Source organism: Agrilus planipennis, unplaced genomic scaffold (genome assembly GCF_000699045.2).
Source record: "Agrilus planipennis isolate EAB-ADULT unplaced genomic scaffold, Apla_2.0 scaffold86, whole genome shotgun sequence".
Taxonomy (NCBI): Eukaryota; Metazoa; Arthropoda; class Insecta; order Coleoptera; family Buprestidae; genus Agrilus; species Agrilus planipennis.
Window position 1 is genome coordinate 620,531 of NW_020438863.1, and position 17,657 is coordinate 638,187.

Below are 17,657 nucleotides of genomic sequence, written 5' to 3' on the forward strand. Positions count from 1 at the left end.
CATCGACTAAAACCCTTCCTCGAGGGGGAAGATGAACGCGAAGGTTATACATCCCCGGAAGGAAATGGAAAAGTTGGGAGTGGGAAGAGGAGTGAGTTGGGAAAAGGGTTGAGTGTGGGAAGGAGACGGGAGTATTTGTGGGAGAAACCGTCGAAATAGGTGGTACATGTTTAGCTTTGCTCATTATAGGACCCCAGATAGTGTTCGTTTTCGTTATCGTCACAAGTTTTGGAATTTTGTCTTCGCCCATATTAGCGAAGCATCATCATCATCATAAGGTCGTCAGTCCTAAGACTGGTTGGACATGCACCTCTACTCTTTCCTATCCTGCGCTAATCTTCGTATCTCTCTAAAGCTAGAGCAACCCATATCCTTAACTATTTGCGAACAGTAATCTAATCTAGGTCTACCTCTACCCCTCCTAACTCCTGTTTCTGCCTCTAATATGTCTCTGACTGGACCTTCATGCCTGAGAAGGTGTCCTACTAACCTGTATCGTCTATTTCTTATTGACTTCCGTAGAGTCCTCTGTTCTCTTACTCTTTCTAATACCTCTTCATTTCTAACCTTCTCTATCCACTGTAATATTATCATCATTCGCCTGTAACATCATATTTCGAACGTTTCAAAAAAATAAAAAAAGATACGGAGATCCAATTCCGGGATAACGAAAACTATAATTTGGAAATTTCGAATACTTTTCGCAGCAGTTTTCTTTTAATGTATAAGTTATAATTACTTAATAGATCCGTTTTTCTTTTTAGGAACAAAATATTACAAATTATATTAATAAATTAATAGTTTGATTCGTCAATTTTTTTTGTCGAAAAAAATTTTAGGGTTGAAGTATTTAATTAATAATTACAACAGTATGAACCACTTAACAAAACACTTAATGGGTCGCTTTTCTCATCACCAACATAAGGCATTGTAATTTTTTCAGGTTGATCCTTAACGACTGGCACGTAGCAAGTAGAAACGACAAATTTAGTAATTACCTTGTTAATTTACACTCTGTGCTCAAGGCATAAATTACTGCAATTTCCTCTTTATATGTGCTAGAGACATTAAGGAATCTCATCTCAGTATATCGTAGATTCATGTTGTCTGAAGTATTTGAGGCATACTGCCTTGGAGCTTCTAGAATGCTTGCAACCAAGAAGAGAACGATAGAGAATAAGTGATCCGCAAGCTTTTCTGAGAACCAGCCTGACATCTCAAACAAAATCTAAATTCACTGTTCAATTATCAAAAGGGGTTTCACATGTGAAGAATCTCATGTTTCAGAGCACTAATTAACATTAAACAGGCATATGTTTCGTCTCTCCATATTTTGAACTTGATTTCTCTTTCTGACATGAACTCCTGTACCACGTCATTTTGATGCACAATCTTCCATTTATATGTATAAACATTTCAATGGAGAAAGTAGATTTTCTGGGTATACAATATCTCCCTTTGTGAAAGGTTACATTGACAAGTTAGAAATAAAAACAGCAATACAACAGCACTACAAGCAATTATTATGGCATCTGTTTTTCTGAAGATAATGACGAAGTTATTCAAGGCCTCGGTGTATATGCATGGTATATCATGTGTTTGTGATCAGGTCTACACAGGAAAAATACGTAGATATGTCAACACATAAATAAAAGAATACAAGAATCACCTCAAGGCCGATTATATTCACTCATCATAGAACATACAATAGACTATGGACACATTATAAACCAAAATGTTTTTAGGGGAACAATTTTGGCTGGGATTATACGGGAACGACCTGAAAATCCAAAAGTGTTTTTAAAAGAGACAAAGGCGTAGAGTCACTAGTAGCATGGAAAGGAATGATTTGGAAAAAAAACAGTTGAAGTAGTGGATTCACCGTGAGCGTTTTCAGCATGATTTGATACATTTTAGGCTTTGACTGTCTACATTCAGTCTTGTACATGTGTGCGTCCCTTGGAAGGTTCTTAGAGTGAATGACCTTCTGTATTTAAAACGAAGAACTAAAATATAAAATATCTAATTAGGCCCCAAATAAAACCAAAATTCATTGTATACCTCTCTTGAATTATTACGAGTATAATTTCTCCTTAGTAGCATCCGGAATTTGATCCCTTTTGACAGAAACTTCTGCACCATAACCAAAGGATTCCGATGTCATGAGGTTCTTAGACTTATAGTTAATAACCGGGCTTTGAACAGCACAAAATTGGATATCCGAGTGTTACAATGGCTTTGGAAGTTTCTCCATAGTCTCCACCACCAGCGATAGTGCATAGTTAGGTAGTCGACTCCTGGATACTTGTTCTACTTACTGGCAGTGACCACTCGAACTAGTTTGCCGTGAGTTCGTTGTTTTCTAATGTCTGAATGATATTCAACACGACTGTACAGTTACTATAGGTAACTTCACGACCTTTCGGGATAACTTCGTTTCCTTAGTATTGGTAATGGAATTAAACTTCGAATTAACTTTGACATCAAACGCGAACCGTAATCCTATTACATAATAGAAATTCGATATCCATTCTGTGCGGATCGCCTTAGCTTATGAGCTAAGATTGGTGAGCTCGCACTTGCTTAAAAATTCATAAGTGCCGCATTTATAATACCAACGGAAAGCTGAACGTAATGGACACGCTATTGATCCAGTAAACATACGGTATACGTACCTGGTGCCTGAAAAAAAATCCAATGTATTGAAGGCACCAAGTGGTTGGTGAACTTTTAGAATTGTCTCTACAGCGAGATGATCAGATCCAGACAGATCAATGTGCCGATCCACATCTGATTGTTTCGACAGAACACTGACTACAAACTTTAGTTCTATGTCATCATTACTTAAATAATATAACCATCTATTGCTGCCTCTGCTGGCTGCGACACCATTTCGACTCAATCAGCAGAATTTTGAACTTGCCACATGTTAACTTCAGTTGTGCGCGGGCAGCTTCCGTTTCATTTGCCCTTATGTTGCGAAAATAAATACAACTCCAATAAAATTTGACTAAACGGCAAAATCTGATCGATTTTCGTATTAATTAGTAGTCGTTTAATATTTTTTAACAACAAAGCAAGCTCTACAACAGTCCTTCCACAAAGAATCCCGGTTGGTGCCAGAGTTTAACAGACTTTCTTCCAGATAACGTCTATATCTCTTCATGATTCTGCTACATTTATGAGGATAAATATTTATTTATTTATTTGAAAACCAGTAAATTTACATAAAGTAAATCCAACAGAGGTAAACGTAGTTACCTGTTCGTTGGACCGGTTATAAAAAAAATGGTATATAATAAATCTATAATAAGAAGTGATAATTTTATTATTACATTTTGGAAAGAAAAATGCATAATCAGTAAAGTACGTTCTCACGGTAACATCTCATGCTCGTCGGTTGTAAATAGTTTCAGGGATATAACTCAATCAGCCACTTTTTACACTAATAAACGAATATCGTAAGTAGCGTTTATTAATAAGATNTTTGGTAGTCTGTTGAAGTTATAAACAGCAACATAATAACTCATCTTTTTGCTAACTTCTTTTTTCATTAAAGGAATCGGTATTTGTTTCCTCTAGCTCTACATCAGATTCTAAATACTTGTTTTTTAAATCATTATAGTGATATACAATAGATTCATATATAAACATTTGATCAATACGTAATGGGTTTTTCTCAACCATGAAGTTATTTTTATTCACAATTTTTAGTAGCCTATTTTGTAGTCTTTGTACTATGTCCAGATTATTTGTATATGCACCTCTCCATGCTATTATTTCGTAGCTGGCGATACTATGGAATAGAGCATAGTATATCATTCTTAGAATCTCTGTTAACATAAATTTAGATAATTTATGAAATATAAAGATCAAGTACTTTGTCTTACTAATAATATATCTAATATGGGTTTCCCATCTCATATTAAAATCAAATATCAATCCTAGATATTTACATTCATTCACTCTTTTTATTTTGGTTTCGTTAATTTGTATATTAATATTTTTTGGTACTCTATCACGATAATATATTAAGTGTAGTTTAATTGCTGGGTGTGCATTTTCGATTTTATTTATTATTCTTGTGGTATTATTATTCTTCACTGATTTTACTAATCATCAGTTTTATATCTACTATAGAGTGTCTTTTTTGTTACAGGTGCCCTTATTTGCTTTATTTCTGGCATTGACATTTATTGCGGACACATATTCAGTACACCCTGGTAAGAATTTACCTTTATATGGATATTTAAACTTTTTTTGTTGTTTGATTTACCTATACGAAGTGTAACCTTATTTTATTCGTTTATTCGTTTATCTTTTCTCACACATACCTATTGATAGAAAATGTGTAGGTGTCTGTCTAATCCTCAATTTTCTCGTGTATTATTGGTGAGATATAAACTCTGACCTTAAATGAGAAAATGACACGAAGTATACGAAGAAGCCCGTAATAACTTGTGCTAAGCCTTAGTGGGTTCTCGAACTGGGGCCTTTCGATATGCAGTAATCCTGTCTAGGAACCGGGAAAATTTTGTTTCGTTAGAAAGCGATATGGATTTAATATTAGCTCGGGTTTCGAATTTCGTAGTTTGAAATGTATGTCTGAAGAATTCGAGACGGCCCATTAACATTCAATAAAAAGATTTTATCAATTTCACATTATATTATTGGGGAGGTTTTATTGAGTCACCATTTTATGTATATTTTCTTGGAAACGAGAGATAGAGATATCGATGAGTTAGTTATTAAAATTCTTCACTGCCTTGGAACGTTCTAATTGCTTTCGTTCACATAATTCAGGGGGCTTACATTTTCATTTGATACAAAAAAATACCTGCTGCGCAAATTCCCGAAATAATTAATTTGATAGACTTTCCTTTTTTATTATTAAAAAAATAGCGGCGTGTATATTATAAATTCCTTTTTTTTTATTAAAATACTTGTTATGCTGATATTGTAACAGTGCTCAATCTTTATAGCTTACCGATACAGCCCGTGATATACACTATGTCTGATCAGAAAAAGAAATAGAATGAGCCATCTTACACCACTCTGTGATACATACAGATATGACGGCAAAGACATTACCCAAAGCCCCAACTGCTCCGGCATTTTCGCGTGATGCCACAGTGCGTTCTCATTACATCGTCCATATGCGACAACCATGTCCGCATATTCTGCCTGTGAACACATTGTCTTTTGTTTAATATCTTCACATTCAACATATTTTTGTATTTAATGGTAATAACAGCATCTTTGGTAATGGAATAGTAACTACTGAGTGCAGGCTACTACTAATAATCATCACACGCGCAATTGACTTGTCTGTGTATCAGCTGTTGTCACGAATAGGTACGAGTGTTTCATCAATTGACGCTTGCAATAAAGAAGGACGTTAAGATAACGCAGCTGCCAAATTGACAACTGTTCTCAATTATTTACGGCTCGTTAACTGCAATTGACTTGTCTGTGCACTGGTTGTTGCGAAGGTCACGAATAGGTATGAGTGTTTCGTTACTTGACGTTTGCGATAACGAAGAACGATAAGATAACGCGGCTGCCAAATTGACAACTGTTCTCAATTATTGAGGGCTCGTTAACTGCAATTAACGTGTCCGTGTACTAGCTGTTTCGAAGGTCACGAATAGGTATGAGTGTTCAGTTACTTCACACTTGTGCTAACAAAGGACGATAAGATAACGCAGCTGCCAAATTGTTTTCAATTATCGACGGCTCGTTATTTGCAATTGACTTGTTTGTGTATCAGCTGTTGCGAAGGTCACGAATACGTATGATTGTTTCGTGAATTGACGGTTACAATTACTAGGAACGAAAGGGTAACTCAGCTGTCAATTTGACAATTGTTCTCAATAATTGCCGGCTTGTTAACTGGGGTACCTTTTGTGCATACGTTTTACATCCCCTATTGCACCATACACTGCCTCTAAATATCACCTTTCAATTATTCCGGAATACTAATCAGATATAGTGTAGAATCAAAAGTTTAATGTTAACAAACCATTATTATAAATTATCGAATATAATAACATTAATCTGTCCATTCTACTACGTTCTCCATTGGTGGATGACGATCACGCCCTTTATCAAACTTCCAGTATTGTATGCCCTAAAACTGCTATAAAAACTTTTTGCGTTTGTAATAGTTAATGGTACCCTTGTTCTTGCGATGTTCTCGAAGCCTATTCAGTTCACCGATTATGCGTACAATTTCTATTCTACGACCTCCATAAACACCGCTGTTTTTGCTCGTAGTTCCCGTCACAACTTCCTTACAATCCCGTACAAAATATAGTCCTATAGATTTAAAGTTATGAACTGGAACTTAGCATCGCACTGGAATGACAGATAAATTTACCATCAAGAGAAGACGCTTGTCGTTGATGTTGTTCTTGTTTTTATGTTTGAAATACTATTAGATCTTGCGTTTTGGCTATACCAGATATACCAGACCGCCTAGTATTTGCTAGTGTTCACAGTTTTTATCCGTAACCTAACCTAACCATGTATCTGATCTATTGATCCAAATTTATTAAGCTAGCATACCCTCATCATAAAACCCCAAAACAATTCACATGAGATATTAGTTTTTTTTTAGTGTTAATTTAAGTGTTTGATTAAAATTTTAGTTTAGTTTCTGTTGTGTTTCTAATGAGCTAAGAATTCTGTCACGTGGAATCTGAGTGTAATATGGTGTCTCATTTGCTATTTGATGCAAGTATGTAATGGCATGTTAATTAACACGGGCATTAATAGATGGCAGGGTCTGTTACAATTTCGAAAGCGTTTCGACCACAAGTACCTGATTCTATCTTCGGCGAGCAATATTTCACCTAACTTGTTGTAACTTACTATCTACACTTTACGTCTTTAGGCTACATTAAACAGCGAATAGTTTAAGTGTTATTAAACTTCTCAAAGTAGAACTTCTTAACTTCTACGTAAGATATCTTGATTCTCTTCTTTGCCATGGTAATCCGCGAAAGTAAGAAAATACGCGTCCTCGATATAAAATATTATCTTCGTGGTCCAGTAGGTAACTACATGTAAATCGTTATTATTTCAGTTGGTTACAGAGGGCAAACTGGTAGGTCGTTCAAATAAAGGATTGTAGAAATAAAATAAGATACATTAATTGCTATTGTAACAAAACATTTAATGCATTTAGCGAACGGATAACGTTGGTGCTGCATTAGACCGAGTCTTATTACTAACTCTTCTAGGGCATCGTTGCTGAAGGCATGTTTAAATAGGCTTTGTTTATTTGCATAAAACGATATTACCGCCAAGTCAACAGTAACTAGAGTCGACTCGTAATGCTATAAAGGGCATTATCGGGATTATAAGATTAACTTACGACCGCTAAACAGTCTGATACGTCGTATCATCTTTGTACTACATACGTTTAGTTAAAGCCCTGTGTATTTTAGGGGACGCACACAAGATGTTGCTTTGGGAGATGGTTTAAAGAAATTAGGACGGTTTGTTGATGTTGAGTGGAGGGCTCAAAACTTTAGTATCAAATTAACAGTAGCAAAGTTAATACTTATGTATATCATGTTCTTCACTTGAAATTATTGTTAAGTATATACAGAAAAGGACGGAAGGAGTAGTGGGGATATAAAGCAGAGGATAGCGCAGGGTCCAATCGCCTCCAATAAAAAGAAGTCACTTCTATGTTCGCGAACTATTGATTTAGAAATTCGGAAAAGATTGTTAAAGGTATATGTTTAGAGCACGGCATTATACGGGTGCGAAACATGGACAGTGGGCGCGGCGGAAAAGGTTAGAAGCGTTCGAAATGTAGTGTTATAGGCGGATGATGAGGATATCATGGGTAGAAAAGGTTAGAAATGAAGAGGTATTAGAAAGAGTAAGAGAGCAGAGGACTCTATGGCAGTCAATAAGAAATAGGCGAGATAGGTTAGTAGGACACCTTCTCAGGCATGAAGGTCTAGTCAGACATATTAGAGGCAGAAACGGAAGTTAGGAGGGGTAGAGGTATACCTAGACTATATTACTGTTCTCAAATACTTAAGGATGTGGGTTGTTCTAGTTTTAGACTGAGCGACATGGCCTAGAGGTTTAGACCATTGCTTAGCATTCGGGAGGACGCCGGTTCGATTCCGGGTCCGTCTGCCTTTTCATTGGTTTCCTTGGATCACTTAGGCAAATGCTGAGGCAGTATTATTCCACAGATAATCTTTCACTCTCTTCTGTCTTCATTTCGTCCGTCTCATCTTTCTCACCCGAAACACCACCCTGAAAGCAGGCTGAAGAGGGCCTTCCGCCCTACCTTCCGGCGTAGTCCGGAGGGACTGCCCGCCCACCAGCATTACTGGCTGGTGGGAATGAAACACCCAAAAGTTTTTTTTTTCTAGTTTTAGGGAAATGCGAAGATTAGCGCAGGATTGGAAAGAGTGGAGGTACGTGTCCAACCAGTCTTAGGACTGACGACCTTATGATGATGATGATGATGAAGATATACAGAAAATGTTCGCACAGAGAATGATTAAAGCAAATCATTGTCAGATTTTGCATTGTTTCGATCTGTTGCAGTGGAAATCAATGCGTTTCTGTTTATTATTATCGGGGAAATTCATAACAGGCGAAGCGAAAGTTCAAATTGATTTATCTTACAGAAGCAGCACCAGCCCTTTCTAATGAATTGTGATTAATGCACAAAACAACGTTTTGCCTAAATTACCGACCGCGAGAGGGAAGAATGGCGACGGAGTCTGTCCCGTCAGTTCCCAATTCCGGCCGCTCCCCGCGCTCCATCCTTCGCCCATGGATTCGCGGCAAAAGCTTACAGACTCACCATAATTATACGAATTCCACGACGTGATTTATGGCTCATGTGTCGACTATTACTTTAATTTTGCATTGTATTCACTTTATATCTGTCTTCTAACGAGAATATATCGGCAGTTTGTTATCAAAATTTTCAGTTAAATTTACACTTTTAGACAAAGGAAAATGTGTATATCAATATAATTCTAAACGAACGCAAATGAAACAAAAACTTCTGATTATCTTACAATATGATGAAACTGATTCTGAAATAGACCACTGCTCTTGATGGTGTTATATAGGAACGAATTTTTTGTATATTTAATTACAAAAACAGGCAACAGACAGCTGGTAAAAGTTGGTCTGTGTTCTGTCAGAGCTGTCTGCAACGCACTGATGAGATCCAAAAAGATCGAAATCGCGATCCGCGTCTGGCCGTTTCGACAGAATACAGACCACTTCGAATTATTTTATTCGATTAAGCTAACGTGCCTATCACGTTGAGGTTGGCTACGCCGGGATTCGTTTTCAGCAAGTAGATATCCACACAAGTGGACCTTGTTGGAGCATACGTAATCCTAAAATGTAGCATCGTGCTACAGATGGCGTTTACTGCGCCATTTGTAGTATTTTCTAAAACGCACTGTTAAGACAGCAGGTAAAAGTTGGTCTGTGTTCTGTCGGAGCTGCCTGCGACGCGCTGATGAGATCCAAAAAGATCGAAATCGCGATCCGCGTCTGGCAGTTTCGACAGAATACAGACCACTTCGAATTATTTTATTCGATTATGGTAACGTGCCTATCACGTTGAGGTTAGCTACTCCGGGATTCGTTTCAGCAAGTACATATCCATATATTTAAATGGATTTTGTTGGAGCATACGTAATCCTAAAATGTAGCATCGTACTACAGATGGCGTTTACCGCGCCATCTGTAGTATTTTCCAAAACGCACTGTTAATACAGCAGGTAAAAGTTGGTTTGTGTTCTGTCGGAGCTCTCTGCGACGAGCTGATGAGATCCAAAAAGGTCGAAATCGCGATCCGCGTCTGGCCGTTTCGACAGAATACAGACCACTTCGAATTATTTTATTCGATTATGGTAACGTGCCTATCACGTTGAGGTTAGCTACTCCGGGATTCGTTTCAGCAAGTACATATCCATATATTTAAATGGATTTTGTTGGAGCATACGTAATCCTAAAATGTAGCATCGTACTACAGATGGCGTTTACCGCGCCATCTGTAGTATTTTCCAAAACGCACTGTTAATACAGCAGGTAAAAGTTGGTTTGTGTTCTGTCGGAGCTCTCTGCGACGAGCTGATGAAATCCAAAAAGGTCGAAATCGCGATCCGCGTCTGGCCGTTTCGACAGAATACAGACCACTTCGAATTATTTTATTCGATTATGGTGACGTGCCTATCACGTTGGGGTTAGCTACTCCGGGATTCGTTTCAGCAAGTAGACATCCATATATTTAAATGGACACGTAATCCTAAAATGAAGCATCACATTACATATGGCGTTTACCGCGCCATTTGTGGTATTTTTGGACAATTACCTTAATCTAATGTTAAAAGCAATTTTATATAATTTTGAATAACTTATCCAACAATAACTTAATTATAATTAGTAAATAATTTAATAATATAATAAGAATATTAACCCACCTGATTGTATAATTGAGAATGTAGAAAATGACAGGGAATCATCACAGGATGAGTGAAGACGGTAAGCCGTCTCACTACCCTGCATTATTTGCTTGTTTGCTATCTTGGATTTGGCTTCTTCGATTATTATTGGTTCCTCGCTAATTGACCTACTAAACCAGTAGGTAAGCAGGTGTTGGTTTACGGTTTTAAATAAATAATTGATATCTGCCAACATTGTACCCAGAAAACTGATTATATAGAAACAAATACTCAGATTGAATGTAAAAATTGAAACAATTCTTAATTTAAATAGTTTTTTAAGTACACAACAACTAAGGAAAAAGCACATTCTGTTTCCCGAATTTTCCAATTTTCAGCGCAATTTTTTAATGTTTTCTTTGTCTAAATTAGCCAAATCGATCCAGCCGTCCTCGAGTGATGCACTCACCAACGAGAACAGTATTTAATTTTTATTTGTATTGATGAATTGAGAAAGAGAGCTTAAAATGAAGAACTAGGTATATTAAGAAAGATTAATTTTATGGAATACTTGTTTGGGAACCTGGTTCGTACATCGATTATACTGAATATCACGAAATTTGTTTAAACGGGACTACAACCCTTTTATAAAGTTCGCAAATTATACTTTGTTAGTAAGAAAGTTCGTGAGATTGTATTTTAGTTAGTTAAGTTTAGTCGTAAAGCGATTATGATGTACCTATTTAAGTTGTAGTAATTGGATACTGTTATGCCATCTTTGTAGCATTTTATCCGATATTTTATCCGTTCGTTCGTTCTGCGTCTCGATCTTCCATTTTCGCTCGAATATCTCTGAGTCAAACTTTCTGTACGTTCTGTCTATGGTATAAATTATTATTAGTGTAAGCGTGTACAGGCTATGGCTTTAAATGTACTTCAATTAAGTTAATGAATCCTTTGTTACAAAACAGTCTGCTTCAAATTGAGTCTTGAATTCTCGATTAACTTCAAGCACTGAAATAATGTCTTGTGACATGCTTCTTCTCTTTCTGTCTTTGCCGTTTAGCCCGGGCTTACGGCTTTAAACTTGCTTAAAATCTACGACTGTTAAACATTATACGACGTTGACTTTACGAAATATCGTATACAGCCGTTTATCCGTTTCATGTTTAACACGAACGAGCCTAATGGGAAATCAGCTTTATTTCAGCCAATTTCGTTTTCGAAATAACTTTAGAACATGCTACATGTTAAACAACATTCAACTAATTTTCTTAATCATTTAGGAATCTTACGCAGAAGTTAAAGTATTAATTAGGGCGGCTTATTAAAATTTGGTGGAAGTTGCTCAAGAATTTTAAAATTCCTAATTATTCAGTCTTTAATCTTTATTTTTGATTAGGTAAGTCATTCCTTTCTACTTCAAAAATGATGGAGTCTTCTCACTGTACGACTCAAAATCTCTCTACTTGTCCTATGCTTGAATGATGCCCTGTATCGCACTTTACGGAGACAGGAAACTTACTTACTTACCCTTACTTTTTGCCTGGAGATTCTAATTGGTATCTAAAGTGCAAGTAATTGAGTCATCATCATCATAAGGTCGTCAGTCCTAAGACTGACTGGTTGGACACGCACTTCCACTAATCTTCGCACTTCCCCAAAACTAGAACAACCTACATCCTTAACTGTTTGCGAACAGTAGGTAATCTAATACTATAGCTCTACCTCTACTCCTCCTAACTTCCGTTTCTACCTTTAATATGTCTCTGACTAGACCTTCATGCCCGAGAAGGTGTTCTACCAACCTATCTCGCCTATATCTTATTGACTTCTATAGAGTCCTCTGTTTTCTTACTATTTCTAATACCTCTTCATTTCTAACCTTCTCTATCCACTGTATCCTCATCATTCGCCTGTAACACCACATTTCGAACGCTTCTATGCAACTGAGTAATAAATAAGAATTAATTTGTCATAAATATTCGGTTGTTATAAATTAAATAAAAATCTCCTTTTGCTTGAGCTGGCTCTGCCACCGCTGGCCAAATCTCGAATGTGTTAGTCCAGTCCCTACAGTTGTACTGTTTATAATCAAATTGATCCAGCAGTATTTCAAGATATGAGTAAGATACCTAACAAAATACAATTAAAATATTGGAGCAAAAAAGAACATCAGACGAAGATAACAGGCTATACGTAATGTATGAATAATAATGTTCGTGCGCAAAATGTGTACTACATTGGTAAATGCATATTATTATAGAATAATAAAATAATATATTTTATTTCTCTCCATTTAATGACCACTCTTTATAACGCCGAAATATGTTCAGTCCCTTAAGTGTCGTTTGTTTGTTTGTCCGGAAAGTAATAGGACTGAGTCGATTTAAAAAAATTTATTGAGGCAATCGTTACAATTCTTTAAAAACTTTCAAAATAGGCTCCTTCTGCGTCGATGCAGCGCTGCCAGTGCGATTTTCAAGCATTGAAGGCGTCACGGAAGGCATTCTCCGGAATAGCCTTAAGAGCCGCGGTGCATTCTGCTTGGATCCCCTCTGTCGTCTCAAAATGATTGCCTTTCATCGGCCTTTTCAGGCAAGCAAACAAAAAAAAGTCCGGGGAGGCCACATCTGGGCTGTAGGGCGGCTGTGGAAGCGTTGGGATGCCGGCCTTGGTCAGGTAGCTGTCCACAATAAAGGCGGTGTGAGCCGGGGCGTTGTCGTGGTGCAACTTCCAGTCGGCTGCGATGTCTTGTCGGACCCGACTGACCCTTCCTTTTAAGTCTCTTGAGCACTTCCACGTAAAACTTGGCGTTGACGGTTTGTCCAGGAGGAACAAATTGATGGTGGACGATACCTTTCATGTCAAAAAAGACAATGAGCATCGCTTTCACTTTGGATTTGCTCATTCTTCCCTTTTTTGGGTGAAGAGACGCCGGCGTGTGCCACTCGGAAGATTGCCTCTTTGTCTCGGGATCATACTCAAAGATCCATGAATTTAATCGCGTACCTCTGCTCTAACGAACGCTGCATTTTCGGCTTGCACCACTCACAGAAACACGTCGCGCGAAAAAGCCTGTTCTGACTCTCCAGGTGGTCGGAGACAACTCACCAACCGCTCGTTCGTTAGCTAGGAATGCCCTCTACCGTATCCAGTACAGTCGCGGCGGAAGGAAATCAGTCCTATTACTTTTCGGACAAACCCTGTATAGTTTACACTGTATTTAAAGATCGCTTGTAAACGTTAAACGTCGAATATCTTTGTAGATGTTAATGTGAATACATTATTGATTTGGTAATCTTGCTAAATATATTCTTTTAGTGTTTCGTTGAAGTCATTTTCAGATCGTTATTTGAGACAAGATGTGATGTGAGATCTTTTATCTTTCAACGGCGCTTATTCTTTCTGTGACATGTTATACATTATTTATAAAGCAAGCGTCAACCGTGGCGTCGGTTTGCATATAATCTGAGAGACGTACGTCCTGCAGACATGAGCAATGCTGATGGGATATAAAAAATTCATTGCAACTTTTTTCGGTCCATTTTATTTTCTAGGTCACCGGGGGTGTATTTTTGTCCTCTTCGTCACACGTCGTCAACATTTACAATGCTTGTAATAAGTTTTCATAGAGTTACTTGCAAAATTCTTTTACGTCTTCGTCTATATTAGTTCTCTATAATATTACGAATGAAGTTTATGTTTCAAAGTTTAGAGAACACATAAAAATTCCTGAAAATAAACCATAAACTTAGATTACGATCTTTAAATCGTGTAGTACGGTAGGGTAGGTTTTTATTTTTCCGACAGGAATTCAAACTAAGCTAATAGGGGTGAGCGGGGCTAAAAGTTCCGTTTTTTAGTTGACTTTATACTCTGAAAAGAAAACATGCTCTAGCTTCATTGTTATTAATGGGAAATATAACCACATGTGTAAATTTGATAGTAAGATACTTTTTTGGATGATTGTTTTTGTAAAAAAATATTTAACTACCTAAAGTCGGAAAGTAACAATGTGCCCCGGCTTGGGGCTAGTTGTTAACAGGCTGGGGTAAGTTGTTCAGATACCTCGGGAAGATATAATTTGTAAAAAAATATATTAAATTTAACCAAGCATGTATTACACAGTAATTAACAATGTCTTATTAATAATCAGTCAGCTTACTTAATTAAACATAAATTTTTACTTGTCGATTCTGGTGCTCTAATGGAAAGCTGAGGATTCCTCTTTCAAAATCTAGTCAGCCAATCCGGACCAGCTTTTCCATTTTTATGCCAATATGGCGGAATATCAGGTGCATTGAAGTTCTGTGCACATTCATACGCCGATTTCCGAACATCTTCTGGCAAAAGATCAAAGAAAATAGCTGCATATTTTATCAAATTACATACATTTTTCTTGTTCGTCATTAAAAACCAATCGTACTTTTTTAAAACCAACTTTAATGTTATCTTCTCCTGATTTCAACTTTTTGACAAATCCGAACAATGTCATATGACAAATATCTAAATGTCTGGCGACAGCTTTTGTTTTTTGGCCACCTTTCATAACTGCATCTGCAACTCTTTCCATGATCTCCAGAAATATAGAACCTCGTGTAGTTTTTCCTCATGCAGCAAAAGAAAAACAATATTTCTACTAAGGCGATGAGCGAACAGTAATGGATAGATAAATTGGGGCAAGTTGTTCCGAGGTTACAACGAGTCCCCCAAAAACGGAACATCTAACCCCAAGAGTACTTCTCAAATGAATAGGTTAGATGACGACAGGTATGCGGTTTTTGCGTAATAAATAAGTTATTTGACATATTTTTGTATGTAAACATTGAAAAACTAGGCATTTTTAACATGAATTTCGTAAGACATATTAAAAATAACAAAGATGAAAATGTTTACGTTTTCAAAGTACCGGCTGTCATTGAAGTAACTAAGATGGCTGACGTCGGTGCGCTGTACCCTTCCATTTTACGACGAGTTAACGAAATGTAGTTATCTCTTGTTTTCTAAGAACTATTTCATACGGAACAACTTTCCCCGGTAACTTTTAGCCCCGCTCTCCCCTACTCACAATAATTCTGGTGGTTTATTTTTACTTTTGTAGATTGTAATTTTCCGTTCAACGGGAAAGGGTTTGATGTGATTTGCTTAGCATAATTCTTTTGGTGGTTTATTTTGAAAGCTTCTTCTTAATGTTACTTATCTACACTCAAGTGGTTCCGATTAGGATCCGTTTGGCACGCTATTTGTAATTGCTTTGCTTTTTGAAGTAAAGCTCAGACAGCCTTTAATGAAACGCTAATTAGATGATACCTATTGGAAATTCTATTTTGAATGTTAAATATTTTATCCCTGTGACTTAAATTAAGCCGTAGGTATCTAATATAAAATCAATTATTCGAGTGCAATGAAAAGATCAAATTCGATTCTGACAATATCCCTAGAGTAACTTCAGTGAGGAAGATGGAACGTAGGTTGTCAAACTGCTGCGTTGTCTTGTAACTGAATTTGCATTTTAATGGGGAATTTAAGAACCCAAAAACCATCAAAGGCCAATCTTTGCTGCTTTTATTTGGGTTATGTTTTTCATCATGACTTGTACGTTTTCATCTGAAATATTTTGTGAAACACGCCTGCTAGGAGTTGATGATGGACATGACATAATAAAAATAGTAACAGTTAGAATATTATATATAAAAGAAATTATGAGTGCTGTCAGCCCAGGGCAAAGTAGTATTACGTAGTTAGTGTCAGGAATTTCTTATGCTGAAGTGTACGATGTGTTGCATACCTATTTACAAACAATTACTTTAAATCATTGATTACTATACATCTATCAAAAAACCATAATGGCCGACATCAGTGACAATGCGAAAACAATTGAAAAAGAATGATGGCCGACACTACGTCATAGTGGTGCAATAAAAATGGTCGGGGGCAGGGGGAAGAACTAGTAAGTTATAATGCAAATATTGCAGATGAAAAGATTAGAAATGAGGAGGTATTAAAAGTAGGAGAACAGAGTCAATGGGAAAAAGGACAGTAAACGGAGATAAGAAGAGGTAGGATGGAAGTAGAAACCGGAGTAAATAGAGGCAAAGTAGAGTGTCCACAAAGCCTAGGGGGTGTTTGTAAATTCAATTTGAAAAAACGGAGTCAGAAAAAAAATTTAGAAAATTAAGTGCCAAAGATGATATTGTCCAAATGTTGACAAGATGTAAATCTTTCGTCAGAATCTTCTGTAACGACGGTTTTTTAATATCAAGTACTTGAATGCATTGGCGAACTAATTGAGATGGATTTTCACGCATTGACACTCATTTCTTGAATTGTTTGTTGGGTTCGAACGGAGCGCGACTTGGATTGTAAATGTTTGCAGTTAAACCGGTCATCAGATGGTACTTGGAATTTAGCCCCTCATGATCGTTGAGCTGTCATCATCCGATCACCATTGCGACAATAGGCGCGTATGCAAAAAGCACGATGGTCTCCCGGATACTGCTCCATGGACATTGAATCTCCAAAAAGTAGTGAAACAACCCATCCCTACTGCACTCCTCCCAACCGCGCCGTTATAAGGACAGCGCAGATACAAATACCCCCTACTCTTTCTGGACACCTTGTATATAATTATAGATTATCATTATTATTTGGCAACATAGTTAGGGGTGTTGGATATTCTAGTTTTAAGGAAATCTGAAGATTGACCCAAGGTAGAAAGTAATTGGAGGTGGGTGTCCAATCTGTCTTAAGACTGACGACTACTTCCTGTTTATTATTAATGTTTTGAATCTTTAGACGGAGTGGCGGAATATAATAATAGAGTCATATATAATTCTGCTAAACTAGATATTGTAAAAGGCTTATCCTTTTGGAATTTGACTTTAATCCGGCGTGTTCGCCCAGTTTTTCAGCGTATCAGGATTTTCCCAATTTATTTAAACTTTAAATTTAAAATTTGCGGTTGCTCCATGTGTTCTCTACAGCGCGATTTCAACTTCCCAAATCCCATGCTAGACAGGTTATTATCCCTGTCAGGAATTCTCTTCTCTTTAATAACCGTTTCTGGTAGATACTAAGGAATTGCTGCCTAAACTGTTTGCCGCGGTGAGGGCTGAAATATGCGCCTTTCATAAATCATAGTGGTGCGACGTCTCGCATCGCTCTCTCACGCTTATACGTTTTCGTAATCCGACCTAATGTCTGATAGAA

At 37.1% G+C, this 17,657-nt stretch overlaps 1 protein-coding gene across 2 annotated transcripts in view; it reads left to right on the forward strand.

Annotated features, from left to right (window-relative positions):
* The window catches only part of LOC108735727 (suppressor of lurcher protein 1-like), a 130,121-nt gene that overhangs the window by 63,724 nt on the left and 48,740 nt on the right, over window positions 1–17,657 (forward strand). For both annotated transcript variants that reach the window (XM_018467833.2, XM_018467835.1), the window contains exon 3: window positions 4,160–4,223. In XM_018467833.2, the coding sequence (XP_018323335.1) occupies window positions 4,160–4,223 (64 nt within the window). The remainder of the gene's footprint in view (window positions 1–4,159; window positions 4,224–17,657) is intronic.